Source organism: Diplotaxodon limnothrissa, linkage group LG7 (assembly GCF_057381915.1).
Source record: "Diplotaxodon limnothrissa isolate DT_005_m linkage group LG7, D_limnothrissa_male_GT1.1, whole genome shotgun sequence".
Lineage (NCBI taxonomy): Eukaryota > Metazoa > Chordata > Actinopteri > Cichliformes > Cichlidae > Diplotaxodon > Diplotaxodon limnothrissa.
The window spans coordinates 42,315,061-42,331,838 of record NC_140602.1 but is presented as its reverse complement, the minus strand read 5'-3'; the positions used below and the strand labels follow the sequence as shown (position 1 = coordinate 42,331,838).

General features: G+C 39.2%; 1 protein-coding gene across 1 annotated transcript; it reads right to left on the bottom strand.

Annotated features, from left to right (window-relative positions):
- Positions 1–6,915: 6,915 nt before the first annotated feature.
- LOC146628815 (protein FAM163B-like) lies at positions 6,916–9,028 on the bottom strand. Its single transcript, XM_085358100.1, has 2 exons — positions 8,936–9,028; positions 6,916–7,353 (listed from the first exon to the last, which is right to left on the bottom strand). Exons 1-2 carry the CDS (start codon positions 9,026–9,028, stop codon positions 6,916–6,918), a joined length of 531 nt encoding a protein of 176 aa, XP_085214226.1.
- Between the last annotated feature and the right edge of the window lie 7,750 nt (positions 9,029–16,778).

Here is a 16,778-nt window from a genome sequence, read left to right as displayed (position 1 = left end):
ATTCTAAAATGATATAGTCATTGGAGTAAAACAGTAGTTAATTAATGTTTCCAGTCACACGTCCAGCACAGATGCCACCACTATGTCTAAAAGGTTCGAAGAATAGTTTCCTTGAAACGCATTGGGCAGTTAATTTTCTCAAGTGGCCACATGAGAAACTGGGACTGTTGTGGCGGGCTGCACAATGGTGCTAAAATCAAAAACTTCAGCTGATTGTTGGGCCCTTCACAACAGTCCCAATCTCTCAAGTTCCCCCTTGAGAAAGTTAATTGTCCACCCCTGCTTTATGACCAAAAAATATTAATATTGCAACGATCCAATGTCTGCACTCACCATCAGATGGCGCTAAAGTACTGCTTAAGTTGACTCCATTATTTCCCTCTTTATCTCATCTCTCACTTGATTTCCTTTCACAGCACTTACAGGCTCTCTTTCATCCCCCTTGTCCCCTCCCATCCCCTGTCTGAAACAACCCACACACGTCTTGACTGAAAAGAATATTGCATAATCAGAGAGATATGCTGTGGCATATATTCATGGACTAATCTAAATAGAGTTTACTCTAGACGGCTCACCAAACAAGCTGCCTCTCAGATAGATTCAAAGCCACCAGAACTCTAAATCTAAATCTGTGGTAGATTATCAAAGCAAAAGGTCACGTTCAATCCAAAAACACACGCACACACAGACACACACTTTTCACCACATATTTGGGCCAGACTTTTTCCAGTTCAGTTCACTGGGTTAGTACAAAAGGAAAAAGGACGAGGGATACATTAAAGGATTTAACTCTTAAAAAAACAAAACAAAACAAAAACATCAAATAGAAAAAGTCTTCACAGAGACAAAAAAGCAGGTGAAGCAGGAAGAGAAAGACAGACAAATTGTGTATCTAGGGGGAGCTGATGTTGGGGTGTGGTGGACATAAAATCCAATCCATTTTGTGTTATGTCCTCGGGATTCATTGCTTATTTATTGGTTGTTATACAGAAACAGAGAGCATGGGGAATGAAAAATTCAGACAGGAGGAATGCCCTTTCCTCCTTTCAGAAATTGCAATATTACACACACTGGGCAGTAATGGCTCCAGCATGCAGTCATGTCTGCGTGTGGGAAAGAGAGATTTATGGAGGATGTCTATTTCTGCCTATCTCTGACACAGCAGTAAAAATCAGAGAGTGATGTGTGTTTCTGTTCCCGACAAGATCATTTATCTCCAAGTCTAAGTTTTGTTAATTTAAGGGAATATATACAAATTACTGCATTAATGATAAATTGCTTGGATTTCATAGCAAGATAACAGTGGTAATGCCAGTGTATGTCTGTATGTTATAATTATACTTTGAGCAAAGTGTTTCATCAATTCATGGTTGGTTTTAAATGTAGGTTGTATTTCTAGCAGCCAGTGTGATGTCCACATTGGTAGCAGAGAGTCTTAGGGATGAAAATCCATCCATCCATCCATTCGCTTCCGCTTATCCTTTTCAGGGTCGCGGGGGGCGCTGGAGCCTATCCCAGCTGTCATAGGGCGAGAGGCAGGGTACACCCTGGACAGGTTGCCAGTCTGTCGCAGGGCTAACACACAAGGACAGACAACCATTCACACTCACATTGACTCGCACATTCACACCTAGTGGCAATTTGGATTATCCAATTAACCTATCCCCACAAGCTGCATGAAAATATAAAGGAATATTTACAAGAAATAATACCTTATGAGCAACCAGCTGTGCAATATTTGGTTACAGTTGCCACATTTGGTCATAGTGTCGATGTTTAAAACCAAAGAAAACATCTAAACTAGCTCAGGCAGGCAACTTGTACTGCACTGTATCATAAAAACGAATATGCCAGACTCTCCTCTCATCATGTACCAAATGCACCCTCCCAAATTGGCAGTGTAATGAAACTGCAGAACTTCTCATCTCTCCCTCTGACACCATGCAGCGATGCAAGGGGTGCTGTTTCACTCCCTCAACCAACCCAGCATCCACCTGTGAGCACTGGGGTGGAGGGATATTTATTCATCTGTTTCTATGTGCATCTTATTTGTGGGGAGTGATGAGCTCAGTGCCTGGACACCAAACTCGAAGTGTAACCTATTGCTGTAATAAATCAACCATTTCAAATGTGAGTTGTTGGACCGAATTGCACCTACACACTTCAAGAATACTGATGTGTGTGTGTGAATTTTATTGGAGACATACATGGGTGCATCATTTGATGCCGGCAGCTCCAACAGACTCTAACTAACTGCTTTCTTTCTAACTTTTTTCTGTCTAAATCTCATTTTCTTCAATCCAATATTTTCTTCAATCCTATAAGATACATAGAAGAAAGCATAGTGGAACAGGCCCCAAGAAAAGGAAGTATAAAAAAGGTCTGCCTGGAGAAGAAAAAGGAAATAGGAAGGTGAAGTGCAAGGAACATGACAGTTTGGGCAATGAGGAGGAAAAAGAGAAAAGGCAAGAAGCTTTGGGTTGGAATATTAGCTGGAAAATTTCCTATCTATCCTGTTCATAATTCATGGATTCCCAGCTCCTCCTGCTGGGGAATTAGGGTCAGGGATCGTAACATAGGCACAGAGTAAGAGAAATCTGCAGATATTCACTGGACAGACAGAGTACGTTAGAGTGAGCATACTGCTCCTGGTTGAAGTGGATGATGCAAAGCACACTATAAAACATCAATAAACTTTGAAAGGCCGTGCTACTTACGCTGCAGGTGATTATTCCTCTAAATAATTCATATAGCTTGCACAACCTCTCATTTACACAAATATAGCACAAGTACAGATGTAAATAAATAGCCTGAAGGGATCCATTCAAAAATAGATTTTTGGTATTTGATTAGAATAAATCTTAGAGGCAGCTTGCAGAAGGAGTGAAATCTGTTTATATTTAGCTTTTCAGACCATCATCCGTGCCTTTGTTGATTTCACTTTTGACAGAGCTGGGCTCATAGCTGATCTGTAATTATTCTTACTTTCCATAAGCAGTAATGCTGACATGAAAATGAGATCAAATTTGATCAGACTCTAGCCTTTTTCCCTCTAGAAAATGTAAATGTATAACAAACCAACATAAATACACCATCACTGAACCTTTGCAAATCAAGCTTTTTGCTATCCAGCTGCCGTGCAACTTATGGTCCACTATTGTCTCTGTTGGTGCTAGTATCACTACATATAAATTATGCTGACTGTAAAGAGAAAAAAACACATCTCCTGCTAGTTTGTCTTGTGGGTGGAATGCTAGTGTGACAGTAATTCCCTGTTACAGTGCTGGCAATTCATGTAGAAATAAGTAGGAGTTTGAATATATATCCACATCAAAGGGAATCCATCACAATCTGAAAGGTTTTTCATGTCTGAAGCAGTTCTGTTGTGTTAATGCCATCACAAAATAGCTATTCATGTTTGAGCCAGGGAGCTCTGGATTGGAAATCAGCTATTCTACGCCTCCATCTGTCTGTGTGTTCTGTGGTATGTGCTATTTTTCATTCATGTCCTCTGACTCATCCTTCTAATAACTACCCCTATTTCCTCTCTGAAATAGTTTTCAGTTGTTTTCCCGTTGTATGATTACTTGCCATGCCTCTCTGACTCATTCAGTTTATTGCCCAAATAAAGATTTGCATTTTCTTTTTTGTATCATTTAGCCTACATGTCTGAATGGTTTTTCATTAATCATCATCTCCTAGCCTCTAACTGTTTCTTTTTCATCTGACTGCTCCTGATTCTTGCTTGTTACCCTTCCCGTTAAGTTGTGTTTGCTGTCATGGCTTTCACCTTGTTGCCTAAGGGCAGACAGAACCTGTATATAAACAGACTTTATTGCTCCTGCTGTAGTCCAAGCCTCAGCAGGAATCACTGCTTTCTTATGTTATTGTTTGATCTGTTGCTGCATAGCTGAAATTGATATTGAAAAACAATATTAGTAAGTTCAGTGGTTCACCTTTAGATATATTTACACATGTAAGCTTTAGAGAGCACAATTTTCAGATGGTCCATGGCAATAACAATAATATCCCCCTTTGAGCCAATATAAGCCACAGATGTCAGCTCATTGAGTCCTTCAACAACAAACTGGCAACATACACACCCAATGAAACAGAATTAGATTGCTGTTTAAAAAAAAACAAAAAAACAACAACCCTGAAATACAAAGAAAATTTTTTTTCCATTAGAGAGCAATCTCAACAAAACTATTCCTGCAAGACAAAATTAGTTACATTTATTGCTTGGAGAATTCTCCTCCACACGAAGCGCTTCGGCTTGCTGATATTTAACCTGCATTTAGAAGATCACATGCGATTAGTAGTGTCCAGTGTGCTATACACATTCTGATTACATTAATGCACGCTAATGAAATCTTTTTCTGAAAAGCCTCAATTTTGTATAAAAGTTCACCGACGCAAGCATCTTCATGCACAAATATGAATGCGGTAAATGACCCCTGAGGTTTGTGACTCATCTAGAAGATGAATGAGAATGAGAAAAAGGAAGATTTTCATACTGTTTTATTAGCAACAATGTGTCTGTCAGTTATATATTAGAAACAAGAACAGAAACATTTTCTGCAGTACTGTACTGAGTCTGAAAAACCAGCTGAATCATAAAATAAAGCAAGTAATTCAAATACTTCAAGGTAAAAGCAACACTGCATTTCAATATACACTTGTACACTTGTAATAATAATAATAATAATAATAATAATAATAATAATAATAATAAATTTCTTCTATACTTCCTTATGGCACTAAATTTCCTGTGCAACTGTCACATAGTTTTAGATTAAAAAATAAGAACATTGAGAACTATTGTGTGTGTCTGCATGTCTGCATGTGTGAGTGTACTTATATGGCTATCTTTGTGAGGACAAGTTTAAAATTGAGAGAGTACTGGGATGGACGTCATTTGTGCCCCTCACCGCTTTTTCAACTTTAACTTGTTGTTTTAACTTGGCTTTAAGGTTATGAGTTGAATGAGGTTCAGATTACACAGGTAAGGATTTGGCAGCTAGTTGTGACAGTTAGGATGAGGGACCGGGGAACGTAAATGAATGTCCTCGCAAAGTTAGATTTACAAACGTGTGTACTGTGGCTTAGTGTATTTGCATGAAAGCACATTTTACAAAGGAAAAAAAACTTTAAAAAAAACCCCAAATTACTCACTGTTTCACAGTTTGGAAAAAACAAATGAGTAATTTAAAAAAAAGACAGAAAAAGGGAGAAGAAGTACAACAGCATTTACCATCCATTTGCAAGAGAGTGGTAGGTGGGTCCAGAAAGAACAATCCAATCAACTTCAAGTCCCTCCCACAACCACGGGCATTTCCTCTTTTGAATTCAAGCAGTAAATGATTTAACTTATTATTAGTGTGTTCTCTGTCCATAAAAGTCACCAACTGCTCCTCCAGTCAGAAAATTAGCCCTCCAGCCAGGCCGGTCAGCCAAGCGCAGAAAATAAAAACAATCCCAAGAAGGAACACTGAGTACCTTGGAGCAAGAGCATATATTCCTCAGTCCAATGAATGGAAAAAGGGGAGAGACTACAGTGTATGTTATGGCCTCTTAAATATTTATAGATGTGCCTTTAAAGGTGAATCTTTAGCCCAGGAATCCATACATCAATAAATCAGACAGAACACAAAGAATGTAGTGAACGTTCACTAACTTCAGTGAAGAACTATAATCGGGTTCACATTGGAAGCTTACGGTGTTGCTGTAAAAATGTTTTGTGTTTCTGACTGAGTCAGTGTTATAGCATTAATTAGTAAAATAAACAGGTACAAAATAGTTGCAAATCCATTTTCTTTGTTATTTAATCTGTTTGGGTCATTCTTTGCATTAAGATAAATTTAGGTTAAAGAAATAATATAATCGCTTCACCCCTTACAATAAAATGTTATTGCAGCCCACCTCTGGGTTCATTGTACACATCGATGACCTGTTGTGTATAACTGGATGGAATAAAACTTGTTAACAATTAATTGAGACACACACACACACACACACACACACACACACACACACACACACACACACACACACACACACACACACACACACGCTTGCCGGTATCTTCACATATATGCACACAAATGAAGATCAAAAACCTTTTTGGCACCTAGTCCACACTGCCTGCAAGAATGCAGAGATTTTTCTCTTCTGAAGTGTAAAATACTGTATATACACTGTGTTTTGATGCTCCAAGAAACCAGCCTTTCGTCAAACTATGCAACTCTATGAAAGGATGAGGGAAATCTTCTGTGAGCCCTTTACGTCTTAAAATGTTATGGCATAAGTTACGTCTGTCGAAAATGTCTGCGGGGTGGCAGCTAAACACAACAACCCGCTCCCTCCTCCACTGGCTGTGAGTGATATTTCATAACCTCTATAATCTGTGGATGGAGGACCAGACAGATAATCCCATCATAAGAGAGGGAAACACTGGACTTTTCCTAATCATATTTTGTTTGCAGCAGCTCTGGAAGAGAGAAATCCCTACTGAACATCATTTTGACACATCATGAATCTGCCTATCCTACAGGCCACGGTAGAGGAGCCCAGAGGAAGTAGGGCAACACAGACTTTATCAGATCATAAAAGAAATTAATTAATCTTTAAAAAAAAAAAAAGATTCAAAACAAGTTTATGTTGTTGGTAATTTAACATTTTAAACACTTTGTCTTGGCCCAAGTGTGAGGACCTGAGCATAGTACCTTTGAAAAAACTGTCCTGAGAGCCAGCTGAGTCCTCCATTCTGCAAAAAGTGACTGGTAGAATGAGACCAGACTAGATCGGACTACACAGGTCAAGACGACAAAAACACAGTCTCACTCAAGCCCAGTCCAGCCCAGGCCATTCAGATGAATGTAAGAATCAGCTTAAACTGAGTTAAACCTTACCCAGCTAAACATCAGTGCTGATGCTACAGCTGCGTGTGAACATGTCCCTCATGGTAACTGAACGGGCAAGGTTTGGTTTACGATAGTTTGAAATGTTTACAGGCACTGGCAGGTCCAGATCCTGCTGCTGGACACTGCGATAGCTGATCCGGTCCCCTCCGTTCCTCAACCCATCTGGTTGGTGGTGGAGCTGCGGCTGAGGTGGCTGGAGGTAGAAAGGCATCTCATAGTGTGTACAGGATGGGCAGAAGGTCTGCGATCGTGTCAGTTTCCTGGCCATTGGAGGGGTGGAAAAAAGGGCAGGGCCATTTGGGATGGAGGAGGCGGCGGCTGTAGCCGCCACAATGTTGTGATTGGAGTGAACCGGCGGGAGGTGAGATGTAACGGCAAAGTCTGGCTCCTCCTCCTCCGACTCAGACTCTTCCTTCTTGCAGCAATAATACTGATAGAAACAGAGGGACAAAAGTGGGAGATGGGCAAAGATGAAAAAAAGTGGTGACGAGAGAAGAAAGAAGAAAAAGTACCAAATGATGTCAAATGTGCACGAGAAAGAGCTGTCTCAATGATCACTCAATTATCTCTTGAGGGGTTCTCTTGTGTTGTAAACAGACTCCAGTTTGCAGCTGAGGTATTATGGTTGTGGTATGACCTAGCTTTCAAATTAATTCCTGGCATCTTGCCATCTAATATCTGCTGTAATTTGGGGATTACTTTTGATCCAGAGAAATGTTGTCAGGAAAGGATCTTACAGTTTCCCTTCTAGCTATGTTACCTGGGTTCCCAGAGGATCACGGTAAATGGACTGCATTTATGTAGTGCTTTTATTTTAGAAGCTTTAAACCTTGCTTCTTATTCATCTTTTCACTCCCACAGCACACACACTAAGTTACTATTCATAGGCCCCTTCACTTTTTGTACACGTAATATGAATTTAACTAATTCACACTTAATAACAATGATTTTGGGGGCTATTTTCTTTTAAAGAGAGAAATGAAAACATATTTTTAATTAAAATGATTTTGCTACTGCACGACAAAACCGGTTCAGATAAATTAGAACCTGAGGGAAGTCTACCTGTGGCAAACTCCCACAGGTAATGCTGAATGTTAGCATGAAAATCGAGAAAACTGAGGAATTCTCTGTGAGACAAGGAGCAAATGTGTAAAACCATTTATAAAGCTTAGGCCTTAATAATTGTGATATGAAAGAAGAGTGGAACCACCAGGTATCCTCCTCGAGTTGATTGTTAGGGAGGCATCCAAGAGCTCAACCTTCACTTTAACAGCTCCTCAGCAGAGACGGGAAAGACAACTACCTCAGCAGCAACTCATCAACCACTGCTTAAAGATGTCCAAGTCAGTACATATGGCAAACACTTGGCCTTGTTTATTACCTTGCTAAAATGAGGCATGGTTGTTACTGTGCCAAAAATCACAGTCTCTACTTTCTGAAGGGAGAAAAGAAAGACGTGTCCCAACACATACTGTACTCCAAGGCTGTGGTTCACTACTGAAATCTTTGCCATTCTGCCTGCTGTCCACATCTTGCTCAGTTGCACAGGTGTGGAAATGAATGCCAGTATTGATGTGTGTCAGCAGCCAACAACGTTAGGTAGATTTTTAGCTCGCCTACAGACCGCTGAAAACTACTTTAGGTGATTGCTAAGATTCCTTTCCTGTTTTTCATACAATTTGTTTGGTAACAAAAAATGAAATAAGATTGTTCAAATTGTGATGAACTTACAATAATTGTAATGAGTTTCTAATCCTGGGCTGACAGAGCCGGGGGTCTTTGTCCTCTGTCCGTTTTATGTTTTGAATGATCAGTTGTGTAATTAAATTTTTTTTTTGAAAACCTTGCTCTCAATTGGTTTTCCGTTTCCACTAGAATCAGATACAATTGACAATGCATTAGCATAGTTTTACAGATTAAAGCAGCATAATTACTCAACTCAAAGTACAATCTCTTACCTGCAGTTCTGCAAAAAGTAAATAGAATGAACAAAACAGATGATGAAGTCTCACCTGCAGCCTACAGTAGCACAGTACTGCGATGATAAGGAGTAATATAACCGAAGCTAGAATTCCACCAGTGATGACCACAGTCCCGGCTGTCATTCGAATTGCTCTCCATCAACACCCTGCAAAGAGGAAGAGGAGGGAAGGAGGGGAAGAAAGGAAGAGACAGGGGGTGGTGGTGGGTGGAAAGAGTTGGAGCATAGAGGAGGGTACGGGGTGAAATGAAGGAGCAAAAAGGCACACAATTCATCAGTTCAGTAGCTTCATTAAGTAGATTATAACTGTGTGTCATCTCAGTGGTGCTTATTGAATTATCCAGCAGCTAGGAGACATGTAATAGAATCATCCCACAAGTGCTGCTTATAATATAGACAGCATCTCAGACTGAAACACGAAGTGTGTGAGTGAGGGGGAGAATCTGTTTAGCGGGAGGACGGAAAAAAAGGATGAATTGCAGAAATGTCGAGAGGAACGAGGTAAACGGTTGCACAGATAGATGAGGAGAGATGCAACTACAACAGGGTGCAGTCAGTTTGGAGAAATGATGCGGCAAGTAAAATTTGCAGTCAAGCTCACCGAGATATTCTTCATGCTGCTGTGGTTCAACAAAGAACTGATAGGAACCCGTCCAAAAACAATATAATGTGAGGTGGTGTGCAAAGCAGGTCATCAAAAGATCAGTCAGCAGGACTGTTGCAAGTAAACAGCCGTGACCTGTGAATTCGGATATTAAGTCAAAGGTCATAGCAAAGAGAAATGCAAATGCAAACCCAGGAAATTTGAAAGTGGATTTATTAAGTTATAGCATATTACAGTGCTTCTTTTATGTGATTCACAGCTTCCAAGCCACAAGTCAGATTGGAGTATTTTTGATCGATACTTGTTGGCTGAAATTTCTTGGTTTACATTTCACATTAAGGTGGAAATTATGCAGCGGGAATTCTACAGAATATCATAAGAAGACAGGTCCATTAGCTCCGTGGTTCCATTTAAGACGCTAAAATAGTGAAAGTAATCACACAGTGGTGTATAATTCAAATGTTATTATTCAACCTCAGTGATATGTAATATTTTTGAAAAACCTTGAAGGCACTTATCAGATGAGGGCACAGACCTTTTCCCTTCATTATAGCCGCAATCTGGAAGTGTCATAGAACCGCACCAACACACTACATTGTGGATAATTGCTTGAAACCAAAAATAGGCCAGCAGGCTTGTTGCTAAGCTATGACTCATTGGTGCAAGCCATTAACAGCAACAAGCACACTGCAGCATAGGTCTATGTTGTCAAGATCTAACTTGAATGTGACATGGGCAAACACTAAAAAGGAAATACTAAAAATAAACAGGACTGCCACCAAATCTTGCAGTATCCAGTTTACCCTGACTTCTGCTTTCATAACATGATGCGAGCAATGCTGAGCATCCATCAGCTTACTCACATTAAGTTTACTGTCAGCTGTGTGTCACTGGGCATTTGGTATTTAGTATGACACCTGACACAGTGACCTTCTCACACAGTCATTAGATTTAAGTGAAACTGTTTAAACCGTAGACTGTATAAAATAATCTCTCAGCATGATGTGAGATGCTTTATAAAGTCAGAATAGATGTCTCTATGGTAGCTACCAGCCCTATCGACAAACACAGCACAGCTTCTCCTCACTCAAGCTTCAATTCAGCTGGACTCTAATTCAATCTGCAGGCCGCACAGTGCACCAACCAAATCAATATGGAGGACAAGAAAGAACAGAGCGTTTTGGCCTTAAAGGCTTCTAGTTTAATTGATAGGGAAACGAGGTGATTCGATGGCAATATGGTTGCCAGGAAAATAAGAGAACAGGATGTTCAGGTGGCGCTAAGCAACGTTTGTGTATCAATGTTTTGCACCTTTATTTAGTAGAGTGCATAAGAAAAGTGACAGAACAATGACAGTGGCTAGGCTAAGCCTAGTAGTTTAATGATTTGCGTGCAGACTATCAGACCTTGAAATGTTTGAGTTTTATTTATTTATTGATGAGCTTAAAACTACACTAACATTTTGTTATTATTGTAAAATACTGTAAAAATATACCCTGTTTTATTTGATTTTATAACCTGCAACCTTACTTTTTTTTGGGCCACTCTTACTGCAGGAGCTCTTTTGGATGATTGCAAGCAGCTGTTTTAAAGACCAATTGTCTGCCACCTTCCAGCTTCAAGCAATAGATAAGCTGAATGAATAGCAAGTCAACAAAGTTAAATATTTATCATCTTTCTCCAGAATCTGTGGGCAATATCCTGGATGTTCATGGACAATATGAAGATGAAAGCCAATGTTGCTCTGACAAAAAAAAGTTTCTGCCTAAAATATGATATGCTGGTCTTTAATAATCAGTTATTATTAAAGTTAAAGACTTCTTAAATAATAAATATATAATAATAATGATGATAATAATAAAAAGATGGGCACATGAATTAAAAAGTTATATGTTTAGGGTGCTGGGGCAGTATAAATGAGTATTATTTAGTCTGCAGCATTTACCTGCATCCTTTTAAGACCACAGGGCACAGCTTTATAAAGGTGGAATTAGATTTAAGGACGACTGAAGACAACATCGCGTAACAGATGATCCCACTATGTGTGCAGACCTGTGTGGCCTCATTTAAGTAACCAACACAGATTCTCAAGCACCTAATAATTAGTGCTGCTTATACTCAGCAGTCTGAATCCCTTCAGTGCAAACTCATCATGAGACCAGATCATCAGTGTTGGGCTTTTAGACCTTAATATCAATTTTCAATCTGAAAACCTTGACTAGTGTCTTTTTTGTTTCACCAGCAGATGGTGACATAGAGCAGTACACGGCCTACAAAAACAGGTTTCAAAAGGAAATGATCAAAATTACATTTAAATTTTAAAATAAAATACTAGAAAGTTAGTTGTTTTTTTTGTTTGTTTTAGAAAATAACACTTGTCTACAGACAATTAAAAATGCATCCTCTAAATGTAAATGAATCTTAAAGCCAAACATTAAGCTCAAACAAGACTGAGATAAAATTCCAGTTATAGTGAGATAAATTTACAATGAAAAGAACAGAAAATAAAACATTCCAAAAGTATAAATAAATACCAGTGAAGGAAAAACTGAATAAAAGCTGTAATAAAGATTAAAAGAAGACAACACAAGTAAGTCAAAAAAAGAAGAAACCACTGACTCTGCATGTGGGATCTGCTCAGAGAGCATGCTCCAAAGTCAAGGAGCCCTGATCACAAAAGTACAGTCACAACCACTTTTATATATTACTAACTATTCTGCTAGAGTGTCTGTATAGGTCCTCTTTTTTTTATTTGTAGGACTTGTTTATATTTTATGAATAATTTTAAAAATCAAACCATAGAGCCACGCTCCAAACAGCTGCCTTGCGGTCATATGTCTTATCACCATCTGTCAGAGGTACCAGGGGGATCTGCCAGGTCCGGGATCCCCATCGTCAATCCTCGGCATCTCAACATTGTGTGAGATTCTCAGCAACACCTCACACATCAGCACACATCATATATAAGCATGAACAACGTAAGAGAAAAATTAGCTGGACTGCCAACATTAGACTGTTGCCCTTAATAGTCCATATGTGAAATCAAATGTTCCTTACATGTGTAGGTGCATTATACAAAAAAGTTCCTTTGTAAAAGACATTACTGTTGTGCCAGTTGCAGCTTGCTTAATTGAAGTGGTTTGTCAGGCACCAGGCCAAAAGAATGAGCACATGCATGATCAGGACTGCGTGCACATAATTCTGACTCGGTGTCATACAAATCCTTTTCTGTCTTGTCTCAAATGATGATTTGTGGACTGAGCTGATTTCTGACTTTTCTCACTGATATTCCTTCATGAAAGTTATTATGGTGTGCACAAAAACACACACACACGTGCATGTAGCATTTCTCATTCTGCAGGCTAGGCTGGTGCTGTGTATCTCCTGGGGCTACATTAATCAGATCAGCGTGTGAGCGATGTGTTGCAGCAAGGCGACAAACAGTGTTAATTATTTAACCACACACACTCACGCTCGTGCGCGCACAGACGCGTGCATATACGCAATCCAGACCCCATTGTGAAATAGTGAAATACTGGAGAGAGGCAATCTTGTCCACTCAGCTGCTTTTGCTGGTATTCGTCCACAGGAATGACAAGAGTTAGGGGCAAAAGAAGAATAGCCGTGTGCACACTCGCACACAAACACACACAAACACTCACATGCAATAATTTTAGTAGTAGCTAACATGCTCAGACAGAGGGCTTTGGAATAAAATGCCACGCTTCGATGAAACATGGCAGGGATCACAGCAAAAGGTCTTGCTTGGAATAATGGCTGCTGACAGGCTTTCAGTTCAGTGGGGAAGAAGTACGCAGTAGGTGGTGGATTCGAGTAACACACACAAGAGACAATAACATGCCCTGAGAACAATGGGAAGAGCTCTGTTATAATGGTAGCTGTCAAAGGGTGATTTTACACACATTTACAACGACAGAGTGTACCTACACATGGTTTTTTACGGAAATGACAAGATCCAAAGCCTCCTGAGAAGTATGCATTATTTAGCGAAAGAAGTGCTCACGTTTCTGCTCCAGTAGCTCCAGTTTTCAATCTCACAATCTTAACTGGTAACAAAGTTCCAAAATATGAATATAGGGACACGCAGAAAACAACAATGCCTCATCAACTCTGTCTGATTACAGTTTTTTGGCCCGTAATGAGTCCTTGCTCTTTAATAAGCTGTGCAATCAGGGAGCATTCAACTAGTATAAATGACATAATTTCAACCTGCAGGATGTATACTTTTATTGGAAGACATTATGTCATTTTGTTCGTCATTTCGTTTTGAGGCTTTGGTTTCTGTATTAATTTTGTAAAAAGCACATCTTGTGGCCTTACTTCTCCATTTTTGTACCTCTCTTCTGTCCTCCTGCCTGTGACCTGGAAAATGAGGTCAGAAACTCAATTCCTGAAGTGCATCTCAAAGAGAGAGAAGTTTTACGGGAGAGTGGGGATGCATAGGTGTATCATTTGCAAACGTTTCTTTGAAACCTGTGATCTAACAGGCATGACACACACAGAGAAAATGTGTTCCTTTTGCATTCATAACTTTAATTAGTTATTTCAGATGATTCCACAGTCAAAATTTCTGCCGACCACACTGTGAACTTAATCAAAAGTAATGCTTCTAATGATGTCATGATATCAAAAAGTGAAATAGAGAGAAATGTAAAAGTGGACAGCACATTGTGTTACTTTAAACTGGAAGCTTTGAATCAAGGATTTCTCATTTTGTTAAAATGAGTCTTGTCGTCGACTGCTCTGCTCATGTGGCAAAGGTAAGGATGGAAGGAAAAATGAGAAAAGAGAACAGGAACCTGTGTTTGTTGGCATTTGTTTTTTCCATGACATCTGTACTTTTGTCTTTTCATCTTTCATCTTAATCATTTTGTGTTTTTATGCTAACGTGTCCCCTCGCTTGCATCACTCGTGTCTGTCTCTCAGATCACAACTCCTCCCAGCGTAGATGTGTGTGAGAGATGCGTGAACTGCGTGCTTCCACTGGATCAGATTTGAAGGATGTCAGACATTTTTCTTCCTATTATACAGTGTTTTACCACCATAGAGCAGCTCTTATTGATAGATAGATAGATGTTTGTGTATCTCTGTGAAATCTCTTTGAGCTGTATGTAGATTTGCATATAAATCATGTTTCACTAGCTGGGCCCACGTCCTCATTTTAGGTTTGACAGCGTTTTAGTAGCTTGCAGAACTGGGTGAACCTATATAGATGAAGGAGCGTGTTTGGAGGCGTGGTCCTGCTCCTGAAATTCTAATACAGCATCTCCAGAAATTGTTTGCATAATCAAAATAGATAATTACTTGTTATACATTTTCTTTATCATGTTTAAAATTTAGAGTCACATTGGGGCTAGGGCCTTTCCATTTGACAAAGGGGTAAAGGTGGGGTCACCAGTCCATACCCTCTTCTCAAAAATTCTGTCCTGGATGTAAATTTGTGAGAAAGTGCTGCAGATGCTACCCGGTTTATTTTTGAATTACTGACACAGCCAGATTGTCTGTGTCCCCCACTGCTTTCTCTATCAATTTTAAATAGGAAAGTCTTGTACTGCATAACCCCCCCCCAACAAAAAAACCCCCAACTGCAACAAGTTAACATGTCAGCTGAAACTGAAGACTACTTGTATTAGCAAAATATATACTCTGACTGAGCTGTGGGTAATGTTAATCTGGATTAATAATGCTCAGTATCAGTCCATCAGTGTTATAGGAATGCAGTGATTCTCTCGAGTCTATGAGTGTTGCATTAATCTTTTATCTATGGCAATCGATGAACCTTATTCCTACACTTCCAAGGTTAACTTCTGCAAGAGTATGGCTGTGTAGATTGTTGCAATCAAAGCCAGTTTTTTTGAGCAATAATCATAAAATTCAATGTGGCAATCAAATTTGAAATATTGAATTAAATTTAAAAAATTAACTAAAAACTACATGAAAAACTACAACTTAAGTTTCTAGTTTGTTTAACATGTGAAAGCACATGCAGGCAGTGACAAATGTTAAAAAATTCACATCCACTTTTCCTAATATGAGTTTGAAGTGCACTCTTTTTTCTTTTTCTTTCTTTCTTTCTTTCTTTCTTTCTTTCTTTCTTTTTTTTTAAATGGCTTCTACTTTTTTCCTTTAGCCTTGTTAAATGAACCTGCTCTACATTATCCTCTCGGGTGGCACTGACCCTGACTGGCATTACTCAACTCTGTGTCCCTGACTCAGTCTATACCCGCATAAAATATCACCTGGTGCACAAAATATCTTTTGCCAGCATTTGTGTCCCTGCATCCACCTTCAAGAATAATGACAACACACACCTATCCTGAGGTAAAGCTCAGGATAACTGAGGTGCTTTTTTCTTTGGTAGACAGCAATCGTTTTCATCCATCCTGTGTGTCCTAGCATTACCTAGGCAACATGTCTGTAATTAGTGCCCCTCTATGAATGATATATCATGAAAATGGCTCTTGGCTTGTGTGAATATAGCACCATGAGGACATTTTAAGGACTTAACAGTGACCTGGGGGTCTCTCCATTTAATTATACAGCTTGCTAAATGTGTCTCATCTATCTAAATGACCTTGCTTAGTTGTTCTTCCAGTTCAAATTGCAAACTGAGGTAGAAGGTACTCCTATAACTTTAAATGTGTTGTACAAGGACTAAAGTAATGGAGCATGACTTTCCTTCCTTGCTAATAGCATTTTTAGACGTTGACTATTTGTTTTTTAACAGCAGTCCCAATTTATTTTAGGAGTATATATTTGGCGATGTCATGGTACAATATCATGATATTATAATACTAGTATGATAGTAATTATGCACATCTGTTCAACTGCTTGCTAAGGCAGATATCTAAACAGTCAGTCATATGGCAGCAACTCAGTGCATTCAGGCATGTAGTCATGGTCAAGACTCCAAAACTTCAAACTGAACATCAGAACATCAGAAGGGGGAAAAAGTGATTTTAAATGACTTTCAACATGGTTCGGTTGTTGGTACCAGGCAGGCTGGTCTGAATATTTCAGAAGCAGTTCTCTGGGAGAAAATGTCTTGTTGATGCCAGAGGTCAGAGGAGAATAGCCAGACTGCTTTGAGCTAATAGAAAGGCAACAATAACTCAAATAACAAAGTTATGCAGAAGAGCATCTCTGAATGCACAACACATAGAACCATGCTAAACCACTTTTATCATACCACAAAGCAATAAATCACATCTTGAGGTGGTTTCTTGAACATGACAATGAGTTCAGTGTA

Coding starts and splice junctions, on each gene's coding strand:
- LOC146628815 (XM_085358100.1), bottom strand. CDS start 9,028: ATGACAGCCGGGACTGTGGTCATCACTGGTGGAATTCTAGCTTCGGTT. Junction 7,354..8,935: donor TGTGCTACTGTAGGCTGCAG/GTGAGACTTCAT, acceptor TGTTTCTATCAG/TATTATTGCTGCAAGAAGGA.